Source organism: Piliocolobus tephrosceles, chromosome 11 (genome assembly GCF_002776525.5).
Source record: "Piliocolobus tephrosceles isolate RC106 chromosome 11, ASM277652v3, whole genome shotgun sequence".
Classification (NCBI taxonomy): Eukaryota; Metazoa; Chordata; class Mammalia; order Primates; family Cercopithecidae; genus Piliocolobus; species Piliocolobus tephrosceles.
The window spans coordinates 3042653-3063673 of record NC_045444.1 but is presented as its reverse complement, the minus strand read 5'-3'; the positions used below and the strand labels follow the sequence as shown (position 1 = coordinate 3063673).

Here is a 21021-nt window from a genome sequence, read left to right as displayed (position 1 = left end):
GGCTGGAGTGTGCCCCTCTGCTGCAGCATCTGCATCCAGGCTGGAGTGTGCCCCGCTGCTGCAGCATCTGCATCCTGGCTGGAGTGTGCCCCTCTAGTGCAGTATCTGGATAAATGTCTGCTTCTGAATTCTTACGCAATTAATGACCCAGTGACAGCCACCGTTTAGCGACGCTTAGACCCACTGACTCATTTAACAGCTATCACCATCCTCCAAGCAAACCAGAGAAGCAGCAGATAAACAGCAAGGCAGTTACGCTTGGAGGTTAGTGACTTGCTCAAGGTCTCAGAGCTACAGAGGCAGGATTTGAACCCAGGTCCAAAGGAGCCCTGGTGTCTGGACTTTTCTGAGGACTCTGTGTCCATCTTCAGAGAGGCCAGCAGAGGCCCAGGGCCAGGAGGACGTCTCCTCCCACAAATAGTTTTCAACCTCCCACTTTCAGTGGCTCTGAAGAGTGAACCTTCTCAGAGCCAGCCGCCTCCTCGTCCTCTCCTCCTGTCTGCAAGCCAGCTCCAATTCAGCACAGCCAGCCCCACACTACTGACCTGTGCCTGGACCAGCTCTTCTACAGCACGTGCCTGCCACTTGCGCAGTGGCAGAGCGGGAGACCCGGGAGTCAGCCTTCCCTCCTCCCCTCCACCACAATGGAGCCCACTTACGTGTGGGCTCATGAACACCTCTCAAAATCTCTCCTTTCAAACTCCACCCCCAGCACAGCCCACCACTCACTGGGATCATTCTGGGGCCCTCAGCTAACAGCTATCCAATCCACAGTGCTCACTGCAAAGACAGAGATTTTCAAGTTGGAAATAGGATTATGCCCCTGCCCTCGCCCCAAAACTTTCCAAAAACCCCCACTGCTATTACAAACAAGGCCTAGGCGGTGGCCCTGTGGAATGCCCTCACTCCAGCCACCGGGGCTCCTTCCAGCCCTTCCTCCGTATCACCTGCACAGGGACTTGCACGTGCAGCTTCCTTTGACTGCGGCGCTTTCTCTGTTCAGACCTCAGCCAAGTCATCACCTCATTTGGGATGCCTTCCCGGACCTGCTGGAGTTGGGCAGATCTTTCCTACGCTCAGGTCTCTCTCTCCAAACAAGGGTAGGGAAGAGCTTTCATCCACTGTGCTTGCTTTCATCTGCTTGCTCCTGTCTTTCTCACTATGCATTAGGGACCCAAATCCTTTTCCCACCTGACCATACCCAACACTCGAATACAGATGGCACAGCCATGAGCCCAGTGGGAGATGCCAAGGGCTGACCCACGGCACAGACAGGACGTGTTGAGGAAGAACAGATTCACAGTCACCTAAAGACAGCACTGACTCAATGCTATCATCACATGTGCTAGGACTCCTCCAAACTTTAAAATGTTAAGTAATCTTCACGACTGTCCCATAAAGAAGGGGCTGTTATGCTCATTTTACAGAAGACAAAACAAAGGACACTAAATAACTTGCCCAAGGTACAGGGACACCAAAACCACCTGCCACAGGGCCTATGTCCAGGGTGCAGAGGAGGAGTGGTGTCTCAGGGGGCAGGGAGTATGACTGCAGGAAGGGGCAGGGAGGGCCCCCTGCATGGGAGGGGACCCAGGTGGACACACACACACCCCAGGTGGACACACACAACCCAGGTGGACACGCACACACCCCAGGTGGAGACGCACACACATCAGGTGGAGACACACACACACACACACACCCCCCCCAGGTGGACACGCACACACCCCAGGTGGTCACACCCCCCCAGGTGGATGCACACACACACCCCAGGTGGACACACACACCCCAGGTGGACACACACACATCCCCCAGGTGGACACACACCCCCAGGTGGATGCACACACACACACACACACACACACACACGGTGCAGAGGCACACAGACAGCCTCTGCCATCGTCCCTGTCAAGCCTGTCACTTTGTGGCTTCCTTGGAGCACATTTACTTAGCTTTCCTGAGCCTCTCTTTCCCCATCTGTACAATCACGGCAGTGTGGCTTGCTTTGCAGGGCTGTTGTGAAGACACACACAGAACGCCAAGAATAGTGCCTAAAACCCAGCAGGCATTCCAAAATGAAATTGCTAATGAATGTGGCTTCTTCAAGGGCTAGGAGGACTGTTCCAAGGGGCAGGGCAAGCCTCCAGTCAATAACAGAGTGAAGGGCAGCAAGTCTAGGAAAGATGATAGGGCCACGCAGCAACACAGCTGTCATCAGACATTCACTCATCGGCTTGCATTCGGTATCCCCTCAGCTTCTGGGTTCTTATTTACTGAGTCCACTCCTTGTCAATCCTCACTTCAAAGGAAATTCAAAGAAAGATGCCAAAGTGAATTCTCTGAAAGGCTCCTATTACTTCCAAACTGAGTGGCAAATGCGGTGATGTGACGGGAAAAACCATCTAACACGATATAAAGTAAGAAACACACACATCTTCGTAACACATTTTTTAAAAAAGCTTCTGCTGCTAATATTTGGATTCCCACCCTCTCGTGTGCCCCTAACAAGAGGAAACAGGCCAAATCTGACAGTGATATTCATCTCTGTTATCCCCGCCTCTCATGGGAAATACGTTTATTAATGCGCCTCTTCCCTTGATAAATTACTAAATAGAAAGAAAAGCCTGGCACTCATTTCCCGTGGTTTCTCCTGTGATTTATGACCGGGAACATGGAGTATTCATCTGTGGATGCGCCCGTTTTCATGCCGGTCGGCCACGGGTGACTGGCCACCTGCCCACCCTCACCTGGGCGGACGCCGACACCACCTGCCTCTGGACCTTGCTTCACCCACTAGCGCTTTCTGTTGCTCATTCCTGTGTTTATTCACTGATCCATCAGCCCCTCATGCAGTGCTGAGAGTACGCCAGGCATTGATTGGACATCACGGGGACTCCAGGTAGGGAAGCCTCTGACCCTGCCCTCATGGAGCTCACCATGTAGGAGAGAGATGAAGACAGTACTCCGAGGCACCAGTCAGGATTTGCAAAGTGCCATCGAAGCAGGATTATTCTAGAGAATCCCAAGGTGCTCAGGAGGGAGATCAGTGCTTTCCCTGAGGCAGTGGGAAGGGCAGGAGATGCAAGAACAGGCCCTGGACTCAGGCAGACCCAGGTTCCAACGCTGCCTGCACACCCTGAACTGAGCAGCTTTGGGCCAGTCACTGGTTGCCTCATGCAGAAGATGGGCTACCGGCACCCACCCCAGGAGCGCTATGGGCTGACAGCCAGTGTATCATCTATACCTGTGGGCGGACTTCCATGGAGGAGGGGCTGGGAATCCCCCCAAGGCCTGTGTGCCCAGGAGCCTGGACTAAGGGGCAGGAAGAAAGAGCATCATCCTGGCACCGGCTCCCAGGAACCTTCTCCGTGCCAGATGCCATCCTCAGCCCGGGGCTGGGATGTGCTGTCACCAAGGCCAGCAGGACACAGCCTGGTGGTGGGGCTCGGGTACCCTGAATCCTCACTGGCTAAGATGTGTTCCCTGCATAGCCCAACTCCCTCACCCACGCAGATATTTTCTGGCTCGCCGAGGAGATGCTCTAAGGAAATCTTGCCTGAGGACCTTAATGCCCCCACACCTGGCCATCCACAGTCCTCTCCCCCCTCTGATGGGGGAGTAGCAAGACTCTGGGCCATGGAGCAGAGAGGCTCAGAGTTGCCAGGACCAGGGCCTAGCTAAGTAATGAACACAGAGAAACAGGCTGTGCTGGAGGCTCCTCACCATGAAGCGGCTTCGTGAAGCTGATGTGGCGGACAGTCTGTGTGGGTGTACTAGATGACCCACAGACACTGCTTAGCCCGTGCCTGTACACAACAGCTCCACCACCTTTCCTTTGCCTCGGTTCCCCTTCCTGTCTCGGGCTAGGCAAGGGATCCCTGCCTGACTTGGGCCTCTGGCAGCCCCTCCACCAGCTCTTCCTGCCTCTCTGGGTTTGATCAATGTAATTGGTTTCTGAAAACCCCCCGGATCCACAGGCAGCATAAAGAACGGGCGTCAGAGTGGAGGTGACATCCGAGCCAAATTAGTGTCAATATGACAATAAAATGCACGGCTTGGAGGAAGTATGAGCTGTAAACAGACATTTCAATCGGAAACATCTCAATCTCCTCAATGTGGTGGAGGCGGGAGGGGGTGGCTGTTCTGTTGTTAAATCACCAATATTCAACGGCATAACATGAGAAAATTCCATTTTAGGGCCCGGGTGACAACCGGTGAATTCCCCGCTCTCCAGGGAGCCGCTCAGTAGAATGATGACCTCGGTTCCCTGACTGGTTCTCTATCACCTTCCCACGCAGCAGCGCTCCTGTCTTCCCGCTGTAAATCAGGACCCCGTTAAGAACAAGAGGAAATGGGCCTTCACCCACCACTGGAAGACCAGGGAGAGCCTGGGAAATCCCTCTGTCCTGCCAGCACCCTGGCCTCCGTGCCCCAGGAGGAACGCAGGTTTGGCTGTTCAATCCCACAAGAGTGTCATAGAGTCCTCTCTAGCTTCTGGCCTTTCTTCCACCACTGCAGTGTGTTCCCAAACGTAAGGCTACACACGGCCCAGATGAGGCTATTTTAGGTTTGATGGAGACAGAGACAGGACCATCCTCCTCAGATAGGGATTAGATTTTTCATTTCAGGAAAAAATACATTGTTCCATTTCAAGAACCATTTACTTAACCCCAAAAGGTGAGTCTGTTAAAAAATATTATTAAATACACAATTGTGCAGGTGGCACTCAGCTAAGGTAAAAATTGGGCTGGTGGTTTGCAAACGGGTGTACTGGGGACAAGGCCCTGCAGGATGAGGACCCACATGGGGTTCCCACCCACCTCTCCCTGCTCGCCCTGCTGCTTGGCAGAGCCCTCTCCATGCCTTGGCTGGACATTCAAAGCCTCTGGAATGTTCTCTCCCGTACAGTGCTCCCTCCTCTGGGACCATGAATGAAGGTGCTGAGAAAGGAGGCTGGGGTAGGAGGGGCGTCAGGTCAGGACAGGTATTCCTGGTCCCGCCCGGGAGTGCACACAGGGCTGCACTGGAGCTCAGGCACCAGGAAGGCAGGGCTTGTGTGCTGTTCACGATGCGTTGCGTCCCTAGACCTAGAACCTGCCTGCTACACAGAAGGTGCCCAATAAACACCTGCCGAATCAACCAGTGTGTGTGCATGAGACACAGAGACAGAGAAAGGCAGAGAGAGAAGGCCTGTCCTCCTTGGCTGTCCATGAGCTCTCCAGGCCCCCCGCGCCTGCACAGAGCTCACGTGCTCAAGACGATGTGTATGGGGGCTTCCTGGTGTGAGCACATATTCCTCAGAGAGAGCCAGGCCCCTTCCACAGGTCTCCTGAGCTGCACTGCTGGCGCCAGGGATGGTCTACACAATTTTCTCAGTGAGAATTTGGGCAAAAAGAAACCTACTGGAAACATTCAATCACATTCTCTGCTGGGTGGTCTGGAGCTTTCCGGGAGGGACGGGCACAGACCCATGGAGCAGGCACCCACCGAAAACACCTCCCTGGCTCCCATGCTTCACGGGAGGGGAGGGGCCGGAGGACACCCCAGAGACAGGTCCTGCCTCAGCCGCCTGGCCGAGAGCGCTGGTGTTGTGTTCAGCGTCTCCTAGAGACATACATGAGAAACCGTCCACACAGGCGTCGGAGCTGAGTGGAAGTGCGGAAAGCATTTTTAAAAGCTGAAGTGAAGGTTCTGGTTCTAGTTGAAACTGGTTTTGGAAAAAAATGTATTAAGTAGCAATAAAAACTGGGATAATCCTGGACTACTCTGATTTTCTTGGATTGTAACTGGGAACAAAGGGAAAGAAGTCATCTGCTCCTGAAATCCATGGATAGGAAAAATGTCCCCACGCCCACCCCATGCTGGAGCCAGAAAAACCCATATCCTTGCTCAGGCCTGCTCTGGAATCCGGTGATGCTTCCCCACTACCCTCGCATCCTGAAGCCAGATGTGTTCCCAAGGTGGAGGCGGAGAAGGCACGGTGGGTGGGGTGTGATGAGTTAACCAGCAGCCGCTGGAGGGCTGGGAGCTCTCCCGCCCACTGCTGAGCTCACCTCTGCGCTCCTCTGCTGCTTCCCAGATGCTCAGCCCCAGGGGCTACCAAATGCTGAGTGCCTGGAAGGCAAAACCACTCCCCAGCCCCTTCCAGCCCCCTGTGAGCCAACAGCTACGTTCCTCGAGTGCTTCCCTCCTTAGCTGGAGCGTCTCTTTCCATTCCAGGGTCTTTTCTAAGTGCCATTCACTCATTCACTTACTCACCCAACAAACACAGAGGACCCGCTCCTTGCCAGACGTGCTCCCAGACCTGGCGGGGCCGGCCATCTGGCCATATGTAAGGAGATGTCCCAGGCAGCTCCAGTTAGGGGCACCTTGAGTCCCACTAGCACAGTGGCGCTAGTTGGTGGCTTGAGAGGCCTGGGGCTGGATTCTTGTGGGGTCTCAGGAGAAGGCCTAGGGCCCCATGCATAGGACACTGTGCAGGGACGAGCTCAGGGAGGTATCTGGGGACCTGCAGGTGGGGCAGTGTATGGCAAGACCACAGTGTGCAGGTGGGGAGAGGAGCTGGAGAGGAAGGCCTCTAGACGGGGGTGCTAAAGTCCGAATTTTATCCTGAGGGGGCTAGAAGTGGCACGGACCGATCACAGGATGGCGGAGAGGATGAAGATGGGAATGCTGGATGAGCAGCAGCCATGGAGCAGTGCTATGAGGGTGACATGTCACTGGCTGGCCCGGGAAGGGTGACATGCCACACTTGGAGGCCTGGGGGACAGGATGGGATGGATGGGAGATGGCAAGGAAAAGGTCTGGGAGGACCTGGACCTGGGCTTAGGCAGCAGATGGACAGAGCTGCCTACAATGAAGACATAGAATCCTGCAAGAGGGAGTGGATTTAAAGAGGGAAAGATATACTGGTGGAAAGAGACCTGCACCAGCATTATTCCAGCACCTGCTGTATGCCAGGCACTGGGCCAGGCTCACACGTGCCATCTCAGTCAATGTGTTTAATCCACACAGCTCGCAGGGCTTGGGATCGCCACTCCACACCCCTTCAGTCCTGTCACCACCTCTGAGCCCAGCTACCACAGGGAGGACACCGTGCAGCCAGGCCTGACCCAGGCCTGCCCTGGAGCTTGCTGTACGACTTCTCCCCTCTGGCTCTGGCCCAGCTGCTCTGGGCTGAGCCCAAGTTCACCTGGCCTGGCTGGCCTTCCCTGGGGCCAGGGCTCACGGTTGGTCAGGTGCATCTGCTGCTGGAAACTGCAGCCCAGGGAAGGGCAGATGGTGCTGGTGACAAACAGAGCAAGGCTTGGGGCAAGCCCAGATGTTGGGGAGCCCATTTGCTCATCTTAGAGTAAGGAGCATATTTCTAGCCTCAGAAGGTGGCTAAGGGAGTTACATGGAAGAATGTGTGTAAATGCACAGAACAGAGGCTGTTTGCATTCCAATTCACCGTCTCTCATGCATGCACATACACACACACACACTTACACACACACAGCAGACGCTCATGCTGCAAATCACTGGATGACTCCTGGCTGCCTGGCTTAGCCTTTCCTGCCCTGTGGGGACACCTGCCTCATCTTACCTCTCTCGGCCATGGTTTCTCTGCCTCGTCCACTTTCCTATTGGCCTGATGCCACCCTCAGGCCCCTGGAAGAAGGGTCCTGCTTGGAAGAAGCTGACATTTGGGTGTGACAATTTGCACATGATCCTTCATGCACTCGGTTGCTACTGTTTGGTTTCTAATATTGGCAAGAAGCATGTCTAGCACACAACTTTCTCTCAGCACCTCTGACACCTCACTGTGGCTCGTGGGAGCACCATGTAGGGCTGCTGAGAGGAGGGGGGAACAGAGCACACGGACGTGTGTGTACTCAGAGGGACGTCAGTGTCCTACACAGCCGAGAGGTGTTGTTGAACATCTGGATGGTGTGCTTAATCCTGGACTAAACACCATGCTGGGACAGGCAAGGAAGAATGGGACAGACACAGGGACCAAATTCTGGTGGCATCACTGAGGCATGTTATGGCCTCCCATCAGGGCCTGGCGAGGACCACATCCATGAGGGGCCAGCCTCGGAGGTCAGCCGCCCTCTTCTCAGCAAAACTCTTCCTGGGAAGCAGGAGATGCTCAAGATAGCTGAGGAGGCTGCTGTAAGTATGAGGTGGGCCAGGCAAAGAATGAAGTAGGAGCCAGAGGAGGGAGCTGTCCCAGTGACTGAAGGGGGCAGGGGAAAGCGAAGGATGAGGCTTCCAGGGAGACTTCCTGGAGGCGGCGAGATTTCAGCCAGGCCTTAGGGAAGTGAAGGGCTCCCCTGGAACAGAGCCCTGGGGGAGGGTTGGGGTGAGCAATGGCGGTAGCCCACACTGAATCTCACGGCCCTGCCTGGTCCCACGTGACTTCCCACCAGCCGATCCCCAACCTGCTACAGGCTGAACGGCCCTGCAGACACCAGGGCTGCTCCTACAGGACGGTCTCCCTGCCATGGGCTATCAGGGAGTAAAACCACCACCCCAGGCAGGGCTCGAGGAGGCTGGCTCTGCAGGAGGCGCCTGCCTGTCCCCGGCGGTGGCTTCCGGCTCTACTGGCTGCCCTGCGTCCCTGTGCGCCGCCGGCCAGGGCTCCAGGACCTGCAGGTGGAGTGGCACTGACTAGGGGATGAGAGGGGGCGCCGAGCCTTCCACCCCCTCCACTGTTCCTTGAGACAGGCTCCATGCTGACCCCAGGGCTCATGGTCAGAGGGTCACAGGTGTCCCTGTGAAAGCAGCTGTGAGGATGGCATTTGGGGGGTGGGAAGGACTTAGTGTCTAACAGGCACCAAAAGCATCATCTACCCAGGATCCCTGACTTCCCTCCCTTCTGTGAGGGCCCCACCTATAGCCTCCCAGCTCAGTTACTACTCCATCCTTCAAATGCTCAGGCCCGAGACCCTGCGGTCAACTTCAACTCCCTTCTTTCTCTCAACTCTATATTCTAGCTGGGAGCACATCCTGTGGTTCTACCTTCACGGTCTTCCCGAGACCTGGCCCCTTCTCCCCACCTCTACTAACTGGACCTCCTGCCTCCATCTTGCCCCCAAATCAATTCTCCCATGAGCACGGAAGGAGATTCCTTGTGTGAGTCAGTCAGCTCTCTTTTCTCCTCTGCCCAGCCTCATCTCCAGTGAAAGCCAGTCTTTTCTGAGGTGCACTGGTTGGCAAGACCCCACCTAGAAACTCTGGCCTCACCCCCACTCCCACTCCTCACGGCTGGCACTGGCCTCCTGGCTGTTTCTTGAGCTCGGCAGGCCCACTGCTGCCTCAGGCCCTTTGCACTGCAGTTTCCTCTGCCTGGAGCACTCGTCCCCAGATGTCAACTTCCCAGTGAGGCTTCCTCTGACTTCCCCATCCCAAACCGCACCCCACCCACCAGTGCTCACTCCCCTGCCCCTGCTTTGTTTCCCCGGTCCATTTGTAATTGGCTGCTTTCATATGTAATTCCTAGAGCTGCTTAGCATCTGTTTCTCCCCATCACACTGTCAGTTCCAGCTTCGTTGGCTGTGGCGTCTGCGATGCTTACAATGCTTCCTGGCCCGTGGTGACTCAGTAAGTGTTGTCCAAAGATTCAGTGTCTATGGACGGCCATTCTGCAAGGCATCAAGGTACGGCCCGACCTCTCCTTAAGGGCCCTCGTCTCCAAAAGAAACAGCGAGTGACCTTCTCAGCCTCAAGAGGGGACCTGCTAGCCCCATCCTCAGCCCCTCGGGGCCGTCACTCACCGTCCACTGGGTTGAGGTAGTCGTGGAGATGGGGTGCGCTGGCAGCACCCCCGCTCTGCATCAGCAGGTCCCCGTAGGGTGCGGGGTGGCCTGCCACGAGGGTCATCTGCTGGTAACAGTCTAAGGGGGTGGTGCCTGGAGCAGGAAGGCCGAACAGTCCCCTCTCCTTAAGGTGCTCCTGGGCCACTGTGGGCAGAGGGGAGAGAAAGAAGCTGTCAGAACCTGGCACTGGCTGCGCCTTTTCCTGCCAAAAAAAAAAAAAAAAAAAGCAAAGAGAAATGCACACCTGGTGTGGGGGGTTCTCTCCTCGGCACTTTCACCCCGCTGCCCCACTGTCTGCAGTGTGCTGGGCCTGGGCCTGGCCGGCATGAGCTGCAGTGTTGCTGCTGAAGGAGGCCTGACTCCGACCTCCATACTCCCCCATTTCATCAGATTCATAAACAATCTTTCCCTACTCTGCATCCATGCTCCTCAGAATCCCGGAGCCCCAGGTCAACAGGATCCATAGTCCAGCAGAGTCTTCAAAGTTAAAAGAAGGTGCAAACAGAGGCACCTCGGCGGCACGCGGCTGGGCCCGGTCAGTCTGTGCCTGGACATTCAGGGTGAGATCACTGCCAGGGCGCCAGGCCTGGCCAGATAAAGCTCCTGACCTGCACACATCCTTTTCCCTGCAGCGCAGAGCCTCGGGGCTGTCTGCTTCAACCCTGACTGAGGTCAGCCCTGCCCAGGGCTTAGGAAAGAGGCAGCGAGGATGAAATTCAGAGCATCCGAGGGAGGCTGGCCCTCAGCAGGATGATGTCAGGAAACGAGTGGGAGCTTGGAAACCTAGCACCCCCATTGAGGGTCCACAGGTGTGCAAAGAGGGCAGTCGGAATCTAGGAAGCAAGCTCCTAACCACTGTGCACTGCAGCCTTTCTGTTAGCAGTCTCGACAAATTCCAAAAGAGCTCTCTTATGTGCTTCACAGAGAGAGGAGACTGGGCCATGGCAACTGCCGTCCTCCTCTGCCTCCTTCTCGCCATCTCCTGTTGCATCTCCCAAGAGTTCAGGCCTCCTGCCAGGCTGACCGCCCACAGCCTCTGCCTCCATTGTCCATGCCCAAAGTTCCCTCCCCTACTCCTTCCTGCCTACCCACCTTCCCTCAAAACCTTCCCTGGAGATCCCATTTGACCCCAGTCACACATGGTCTGGCCAACACTGCCTCGGATCGCCGATGACCTTTCAAACCTCACGCGGCAGGCTCTGGGGCTGGTACCGAGCAGGGCACACAGGACTCGAATTCGGACCTCCTGCCAGCTGCTCTTGAGCCTAATCTGCCATCCTTAGTCACTTAGTAGCCCAAGGGCTGATGAGGCCTCAGAGTATCTGGTCTACTTCCTGTGGGAGCCAGGGCCATGCAAATTAGCCAGGTCCCTGCTATGTCGCGGGGCTGTGGGTGGGTACGTGGGTGTTCCAGGAGCTACCTCAGTGTCTATCTTGAACTCATGCATAGATAGCATGGTGCTCCATTGGTCGAGGGCCTCTCCTCCAGGGGCAGCTCTGTCTCACCACCCCCAGCTCCTTTTTAAATGTTTTTTTTAGAGACAGGCTCTCACTCTGTTGCCCAAGCTGAAGTGCCGTGGTGCGCTCTTAGCTCACTGCAGCCTTGAACTCCTGGGCTCAAGTGATCCTCCCACCTGGCTTCCCCAAATCCAGAGATTACAGGCATGAGCCACTGTGCCCAGCCCACCCAGCTCTTCATGGGCTACACTGCAGTCAGTGGAATACAGTGTTCCTGGTTCCTGAGCATCTCCAGGAGGGTGCTTTGTTCCTTCCTCCCACAGACGTCCCTCATGGCCCCGGCCCTGGGAGAGCAGCCAGGTTCCTTCCGCCTCTTCCCTGGAAGCCCTGTTACCATGTGTATTAGTTTCCCGGGGTAAATGCTGTAACAGATGAGCATAAACTTGGTGTTAACTGTTGTTAAAACAACAGAACTTTATTCTCTCACAGTTCTGGAGGCCAGAAATCTGAAATTAAGGTGCTGGCAGGGTCGTGCTCCCTCCAGAGGCTTAAGGGGAAGATGGTTGCTGGCCTCTTTCAGTTTCTGTTGGTTGCCAGCTTCCTGCTTGTGGCCGCATCACTCCCATGTGTGCCTCTGCCTTCATGTCGCCTTCTCCTCTGGGACTCTGTGTGTCCCTGGATGGGCGTGAATGTGTCTGCCTTCTCTGTCTGTCTCTTGTAAAGGACACCAGTTAGTGGATTTAGGGCCTGTGTGGATCATCTGGAATGATCTCTTCAGCTTAAGAGACCTAACTTAATGACATCTGCAAAGACTGCTTTTCCAAATGAGGGAATACCCACAGGTTTGGGGGTTACGCTGTGGACCTGTGTTTTGGGTGGCACCCCTCAGCTGCCATACGCCATACTAGGTGTGAGCATCAACCTGTTGTTCAGGAGTAGTATGAAGGGACGCCAGCCTGGTCACTGTCCGAGGGAACCAAGGCTGGGGAGTTGACAGTGTTAGTGTGAGCCAGGCAGAATCTGGAACCTGACCTGTGTCCTCTCACTCTTGGTCAGCCCGTCATGGACACGGCACGGTGGCTCATGCCTGTAATCCCAGCACTGGGACCTCAGGAGTGACGTGGACAGGGCTGGGCCCACTGTCCACAAGATAGCAGCCGGGCGTAGAGGCAGCACAGGCCTCAGGGCACCCCAGCTTGGTCACGGCCACACAGGGGACACATGCAGAGTTCAGGGCTGACTTCCGACTTTGAGGGGCCATTTCAGAATGCTGCCACATTCCGGCTAGCCATTTTCAAGCCCCCTGGCTACAACCATTTGCCTTGTTTGGTTTCTCTCTGGTGAGGACCAGGCAAAGTGGAAACTTCCACGCCAGGAAGATGAGTCAATGCTTCACGGAGGCTTTCTGCACATTGGAAAACTGGAAGCCCCCTTTTCATTGTGAAATTCCAGCCTGCACATTCTCAGAGCCAGGCCTCTGCTTCAACTCATGGTCACACCCGCCAGTTGGAAGAGGATGCATTCCTCTGGGGGAGAATGCTGGTAGTGATAAGAGACTCACTGGGACCACATTTCCTAGAGCCTCTGCCCATGGGGCTCTCAAGTTCAAGTTGCAGATGTCCTCTAGCCTGAGAGGTCAAGTCTCAGCTTCGTGTATTCTGAGAAGACGCAGTTGGTTGCTTTCAAGGATGGGGACAATGAGTGGCGAACAGCACTGTCAGGGGTGGCACGGGGCCATGCCCCGCTATGGGTGGGGTTGCACTTCCCGGGGAGATGGCATGGGTGGGACTGGCCCCCAAATGTCTGGGTTACTAATATGTGTCTGCATGTGTCTGTCGGTGGGGTGGGTGGGGACTAGAAGTATAAAACTTTAGATCTGCTTTATACATATAAAGACATATTTGTACCATGTGACCCTGCCCTTTTCTGGCTGAAATTAGTCACACCAGGGGTGGCCATCTGATCTCTGAGCCGGGCCAATCAATTTTCTCTGTCAAGCATCTGAACTGAAAGACACAAGGCCACAGCTTCATCCCCGGAGCCCCAGGGCCTGGGCTGCCACTTGGAGGCCTCCTGTGTTAACCCGCAAGGGGTAGATCAAACAGAGATGCAGGCAGCAGCCAGCCCACTCCGCCGAGACACCCCAACACAACATCCCCTTTCCTAATACCAGCTCCTGCAGACTTTGGTTGGTTACAACCAGTGGTTCTCAGCTACACAGGACCTACCTGGATAGACCCTTACTGTTATTATTACGGTAAATCATATATGGTTTGCATGCAAAAGAGTGCTTACCAAGTGCTCTTTAATGAGCATAAAAACCAAAAACCTGTTGTTTGGAAGTAGTGTGAAGGAACGCCAGCCTGGTCACTGTTCAAGGAGACCAAGGCTGGGGAGTTGACAGTGTTAGTGCGAGAGAGGCTGGCTGTGCCCCGCCCCAATGCCCTAGCTGCCCCTCTCCATCCCCAGACCCTACTCACCATCAGCGGGGCTGAGGCCCCTGGCTGCAGAGATCATGGAAAGCGTGGGGCTGCTGTGCACAGAACGGAGGTAGTGCTCCATGTGGGGGTTCACGTATGGGTGGGGGGCGTTGAAGGGGGTCTCCCCAGGGCCAGCCGGGTGCGGGGAAAGCCGAATCAAGGAGATGTCAGAGATGACAGGGCTGCCGCTCAGGGCGGGGGGCCTGCAGAGACAATGGACAACCGTCTAAGAAGGAGGACACAGAGGGAACCCCACCAAGACCCCAAAACCTACATGGACAGTCCTTGTCTCTCCTGGAAAGACTTTCCAAAACAACCTGCACTTATCATTTGCTACACCGACATCCCCTGGTCATCTGTGAATTAGAGTCCGAACTCTCAAGCATTAGCCACCGAATGCAGACTGAAAGCTCCATGCTGGTGCGTGCGCCCACCCGTCAGTCCCACGCTGGAGAATGGACCTCGCACCCGCGACTGGACTTGCTGGAGCACGGGCACACCTGGCGGCCCACACGTCACAGTTGCACTGCGGCTTCCCCAGTGCCTCCTCGGGGCTGGGCACAGGCCTGCATGCTAGAAACATGTATGAAAAAGAATACGAAAATACGAATACCACGGGTAAAACGCAAAGAGCTCATACTGCTAACAGGATATGTGAAAAAGACAGGGGGATCAGGAGATGCCCTGCAAGTGGAGAATTTCTGGCTTCAGTTGGATGGTTGGTTGCTGGTGTGACCAGCTCGGCCGCAGGGTCAGGATTCAAGGCGAGTTTTGAAATTGGTGAGCCCCAACTAAAATCTTGGAATTTCTCCTCGCCATGGAATTCCTCCTAGCACTAACAAAGCCACCCTTCTCAGATGCCCCAACAGTCAGGTGTCCATTTGGCTTGGTGCCCCTGGCTTGGGCTGGCATGGCCAGGGTCCACCCCCATGTCCCCCAATCTGCCCACCAAGAGTCACGGAATCCACTCAATGTGACCTCGGGCCCTTATGTCAGGTCTGCTGACCTGGGGCCTCTACGCAGCTGCAGGTGTATTTTGAGGTAATCTACTCCAAAACTCTCTCATTAAAGATGAATCAGACTTTACGGTGAAGCAGCTGTGAAACCACAGCTAAGTCACCAGCAACCAGAAACCACAAGATTTCATTTTGATTTCTTCAGTCCATAATTTTACATCGTGCAAAGAAAAGAGAGTGTGTTAGAGTCAGACAAACCTGGGTTAGAACCCCAGCCGAATCACGCTGTAACCTCTCCGAGCCTCAGTTTCCTCATCTGCGGAACTCGGATCATAGTTGTGTCTTTTTCATAGGGTTGTCGTGAGGATGAAAGTCCCCAGAACTGTGCCAGAGACATGGCAGGCAGTCATGAAAGGAGAACTGCTGTTACAGGGTTACAACCACACTTTGAGGGCTAACCCAGCAGTGCCCGGGAGGTCCTCACAGTTTTCACACTGGATTGTCACTGGACGTGTGAAAGGGCACTGCTGGAATCGGTTATTTCAGGGACGAAATGATTTGTCTGTTGGCTGAGCAGACCAGAGATAATTACTGATCATGCTCAATAGTGCATGAAAACTGGGCTTACAGTACAGTACAAACCAGGACCCAAACAGGTGACATCCAGATGTCCTCACATCTGGGTTTCACAAACTTCCCCCTGGGAGGCCGCTGCGCCGGGCCTGGAGGGAGTCTTCCATGGCTTGGTTGTCTAGCTTCAGCAGATGTGACTGCTCTGCTCATGTAGATCCCACGAACCTGCTTCTGTCTTTTTGCCTACCCCAATCCTTGGCCTCCAATGCCTTCCTGCACCCTATACTGTGGTGGTAAACTCATCCCTGTCAGCCCAGCAGGTGGTACCCTCCCTGAAGCCCCTTTTCTTGGTTCAAGATCCCTTCTTTCTGCTCCCCTAGGGAGCACTGTTCCAGGCTCAGGCTGACAGGTGCATCTGCCAGGTTCCTGGGTTCTGCCTGGGAGCAGGGCATGTCCGAGGCACTTCTGCATGCTCAGCACTTGGCAAGGAACTGGCGCCATGCAGGTGCTCAGAGGTACCTTCAGAATCAGTGACAGCCACATGTCTGTGTGCCAGCCACTGAGCACCATGGGAGGGAGACTGTGGAATAAGTCACAAGTCACAACCTCAAGACGTTCTCACTCACATTCTGCCTGCAGAGGCGGGTGCCTGTGCATGGGAACTGCATGAAATGCAGGGGGCTTAACAGCTTTAGCCTAGGAAGGGGCTGCTATGTGTGCCCGGGAGAGGAGAAGCGGGGCCAGGCTGATGCATCCCTGGTTAAGGGCAGGTCCTGTGGGCTCCGGCCTGTGACTGCAGCAGGATGACACTCACATCCTGCCATGGGATGTGCGGGTTGTGAAGAGAAGGCACTGGGACAACATCACCTCTGTATGGCTCCTGGGGGCGGACCTGGACTGAAGGATACAAGTTCTGGAAGGCTGAGTGTGGCTCAGCAGAATGTAGGGTGTCTACGGGCTGGGAGAACAGCTGAGGTGCCTGCTGTCCTGACTCCTCGGTCCTCCCCAGACACTCCAGGCAGAGCAGGTTCCCAGAGCTTGCAGGATGCCAGCCAGGGTTTGAGGTCACGGTAGCCTGTAATCAGATGCCGGCGGCCCTAGGTGGCTTTCTTAGGTCCCAGGAATGCCAGCCTCCCTGGCACCAGGGTTACCCTGTGGGGTGTGCCAACCACAGCTGAGTCCCCCTGCGAAAGCCAGTGATCACGTGGGGATTTCAAGCTACATGGTGAGGCCACACTGCAGGCCCAGTCTGCTCAAGGTGACCCAGATCCCACTGGCCAAGTGAGCCTCCCCTGAGAGGGCTGGAGTGAGGTGTTGTCACGGCCACATGCACACCGATGTCTGGGGCTGCCATGGAGGCAGCTGGGCCTGGAGGTGGCAGGTGGGGCCTGGGTCACACATGGAGGAACTGGGACTTTCGTCTCCACCATGCATTTGCCACGGTTTGGGGAACATAGACTCCACCTCCCCCTTCCCACCGTGTGCATCACCAAGGGAATCAGGAGCCCAGGTGTAGCCCAGGGCAGCCTCTTCCTCTCCCAGGCCCTGGGCTCTGTAGGGATGTCCAGGGGTCTCTGCAGGGGCGCCTGGACTATATCCTCATGGCAGCCCCCATGAAGTAAGCACCGGCTGTGTGCCCCACAGGTGGGTATGGAAAAATGGCACCAACCACTGCACTTGACCACGAGCACACTGCGTCCATACAGGGGAGTCATTCTCCATGCTGTGTGGCCAGTGAGAGGCAAGCAGGAGGCCCCTCCAGCGGGCCTCACTCCCGGGCTGGGACTCCCTCATCCAGGCGCTGCCCGCCCCATCACAGCACCGCTGTCCGGGACTGCCTGTTCCCTTAGTGTGACCAGACAAGAAACTGGGAGAGGCCACTGTCCTACCCCAGAACAGGTTCTATCAGGGGCAGTGGAGACACAGGCCAACCCCCACAACAGGTTCAACTCAAGGGTACGGAGCAACCCTTGCTCTTCCCCTGTGCCAGGGAAGGCTGCAGTGCCAGGCCTGGAAGAGGGGGATCTGAGCCACAGAGCCATCCCCCGGAGACAGATACAAATGCTATCGAGATGCAGCGGGGTGGGGCAGGACACTGCGCCTGGCACTGCCTGTCCCCTCGAGGGCGCTGGCTCGCTAATCCTTCCCGCTTAGCTGTGTGGTCTCAGCCAGAATGCTGCTCCTCTCTGGTGCCTCACCAGGGTAGTGTGAAAAGACCAGGGCCGGGCACCTGGTAGGGGCTTTATATACATTAACTCCCTTTCCTTCCCTCCTCAGCAAAAAGCCAACTTGGAATATAGAGTGTCTGCCGGCTGGGGAACCCAGGGCACACAATACCTGAGACAACAGGCCCACTGGCCAACGTAGCCATCAATGACTGTCTAGACAGTGCCTCCAGGAAGCCTCTCGAGGTGTCTCTTTTGCATAGGGCCAGTAAGATCACAGCCATGCTCTTATCTGGCATCTCCCCAGGGTAGGGCTGACTGTGTGCCAGCCATCGGCGGGGCACATGCACATATTTCCTTTATGAATTCAAATAAAACATTCACAACACAGGCACTTTATGCCCATCTTGCAGATGGGAACACCCCCAGATAGGCCAGGTCCCTTGGCCAAGGGTGCTCAGATAGCAGGTGGTAGAACCATAACCAACCCAGAGGGGGCTGGGCTGGAGCCCCTGCCTGTGCCCTGGCAGGGAAGTGGGTGTTCTTGATGACACTGGTTGGTGGTGAGCAGGGCTCGGGGCGTGGGCAGGATCAGGGAGGGCAGGAGAGCTTTCTCCCCATTGTTTCAGCTCCTTCTCTGTCTCCGGTCCCCACCCCATCCCCACCTGGTCATCACACACAATCTCATCCTGCTCTGGTTGGGAGCTGGAACCCCCCACCCCACTGTGCTGTGGTGACCGCTAAGGATCCAGGGGCACACATGTTCCCAGACGTGGTCATTTTGACAGACCAAACACAGCCAGAGGAACGGGCCAGAACAGGCAGAACTGCCAGCATCACACAACATGTGAGGCCTGAGGGCGCTTCCCAGCAGCCCTGAAACACGCCAGCATTGCCAAACCACACAGCGGGTCCTTCAGGGTCCAGCGCCCCTCTTTCTTGGACAATTGCCCCCATCCCAGGCTATAGCCGAGGGTCTCATCATGCTGGGTGTTGCCAGCGCTGGTGAACAGACGACCGAGCCATGGAGACTTCACCAGGAAAGGTGACTACTGGTGAAGTGTGAGCCACCGCTTCAGGCCGACCCCAGCAGCAACCTCCCTTTCTTCTTCCATTTCCACACTGCTGTACTGCAGGGACCCAGCCTTCGTGTGAGCCGTGGCCAACCAGGCCTTGAATTCTGACAGCTGGGCAGAGACTCAAAGAGACAACCTTTAGGATGGGAGGAGGACCCAACTGCATGAGCTCAATTTAAAAGATGGTCACAGTCTCCTACATCACAGATACACATGTACACACCCTCACACGCTCCCATGGCACAATCAACCAGCGGCACAGCCAGCTCTTCTGCAGGACTCAGCTCAGGACACTGCTCCTATGCATTGCCTTCTCCCCTCAGTTCAGCTCTGAGCTCATCTGAGCCACCAGTTGTTCCTTCTTATATTTGTTCACATTCCCAACAGGGCTGTGCCTAATGACCTGTGGGGAGCTCAGAGCCCAGGAGGACCCATGGCAGACCCATGAAATCAGGTACTTACCGGGCAGTATGATAAGGGCTCCAGCAGAGGAGTGATTCTCTAACTCTGCCTGGAAGTGTGTAGGAAGGCTTCTCAGAGAAGATGACATTAGGGCTGGGTCTTGAGGGATGAACAGGAGTTCATGAGGTAGTGCATTACCAACAAAGGAAGCAGCATGTGCAAAGAAAGGCTGGAGCACAAAGCGGTGGGGTATGTGTGTGTGTGTGTGTGTGTGTATGAAGGTTATGCCTGAGGGGCAGGGCACAGCCCACAGAGTGCTTTGAGCTGGGTCTATATTGAACTCACTTCCTTTCTGCTGCTCTGGGCAGGGGACACGTGACCTGAGCCCAGCTGATCAACATATCCCATATCGCCAGTGCTGTGATGAGTTCAGAGATGGGCATGTGCCCAAGACAGCAGCTTTGGCTAGAGTCTTTGGTTCTCTCTGTCTGCAAGGTTGCTGAGCTGGTAGCGTGCAAGCCTGGGGCTGCTGGAGGCCATCAGGGGAGAGCCCAAGAAGGAAGATGACACAGAGAACAACAGAGCTCAGAGATGAAGAGCCAGTTTCTTGATTTGAGCCCCTCTGCCTAAAGCTAACATCCTTGGCCTTCTCAGTTGTGTAAGCTAAGACATTTGTTTGTTTGTTTAAATTACTTGGAGTTAAGTTTTTAAGTCTTAGGGAACTGCCAAGGCCTGTCAAGGCAGGCTTTGACCCACACAGCCTCCCACGGCCCAGAATGATCCTGGGTCTGGTACCCTGCAAGGCAGACCCCAGCCATAGCTGCTCGGACCTGTCCATCCACCCACCTGCAGAACAGGAAAGGGTCCCTGGACAGCCTGCCCACAGTGGCCGAGGCTGGAGGGTGCAGCTGGGCATGTCCTTCTGTGTCTGGGCATGAGGCACAGCAGCGGACTCTGGGTAAGTAGGACAACCAATCAAAGCCCCTTCTCCTCGTGTGTGTGTGTGTGTGTGTGTGTGTGTTCTGTGCACGTGTTAGTGACCAGCGGCAGCAGCAACAAAGAGCAGGAGCCTGGCCTCGCGGCTGACTCTGCTGCATGGAGGATGCCTGTGCTTCTTCCCGATGCTGGTCCTGGCCTGCTGGCCATGATTGGGTCCTTGCATGGAGGACGCCTGTGCTTCTTCCCGATGCTGGTTCTGGCCTGCTGGCCATGATTGGGTCCTTACCCCAGGAGGTTGCGGGCAGAGCCAGGAAAGGCCTCTCCTTAGCAGGATCCTTCCTCTTCCCTCTTTCCTTCCCTCCCTAGTGGGAGATCCCTGGCAAAGCCCTTGGATGGGACTTCAGGACCAGGCCCAAGGGTCAGCATTGTGGCGAGGGGAAGTAAGGAAGAATGGAAGTGAGGAAGAGGGGAAAAGGGAGAACGGACAAAGTAGACTGAGGTGTCCCTGGACGGCTGCTGTGTTAACCCTGTGGATGCTGCCACAGGGACGCTGCTGCTGCTGACAAAGTCGTCAGCATTTGCAGAACACCTACTATGTGCAACACGTCCAGCAAGCCTGCAAGGCAGATTTCATTATCTCCATTTTACAGACCAGGAAACTGAGACTCAAGGAAGTCATGCGACTTGCCCACGGCTGCAGAGCTAGGGGTGGCAGAGCCAGAGTAGGCGGCCAGCCTCTCTGCCTCTGTGAAGTCGGATCGGGCACGCTGACATCTCTAATGGTCCACCCAGATGCAGGCTGGTGCTGGCTCCGCCCTTGCTGTCTCAGTTCTCGAGAAGGTTGGCTTGGTGGTCCCCTGGCAGGCATAACTTCAGCTGGTCCCCAAGGTGACTCTGGGGCAGTGCAGGCTGAGGGGGCCACCCCCTGGTAAGCAGAACCTGGACCTTGAAGTCACAGATCTGGGTCTGAATCATGGCTTTGGTGCGGTTGCAGAATCAGTGCTATGTGCCCTGAGCCTCAGGATCCCTTGCCTGCAGGTGGGGCAGCTGTGAGGTAGGATGAGCCAAGCATGGAAAGCATGCAGTGTAGCACCAGGCACTTAGTAGGTGCTCAATTAGTGCTCACCGCTGTCATCTAGCAGATAAGCAAATGGAAGCAGCTCAGAGAGTGGA

General features: G+C 55.6%; 1 protein-coding gene across 4 annotated transcripts in view; it reads right to left on the bottom strand.

Moving 5' to 3' along the window:
* Positions 1 to 21021, bottom strand: part of GLI2 (GLI family zinc finger 2) — a 262572-nt gene that overhangs the window by 28159 nt on the left and 213392 nt on the right. For all 4 annotated transcript variants that reach the window (XM_031936443.1, XM_031936444.1, XM_031936445.1 and 1 more), the window contains 2 exons: positions 13738 to 13940; positions 9759 to 9944 (listed from right to left, as the gene is read on the bottom strand). In XM_031936443.1, coding sequence (XP_031792303.1) covers positions 9759 to 9944; positions 13738 to 13940 — 389 coding nt within the window. The remainder of the gene's footprint in view (positions 1 to 9758; positions 9945 to 13737; positions 13941 to 21021) is intronic.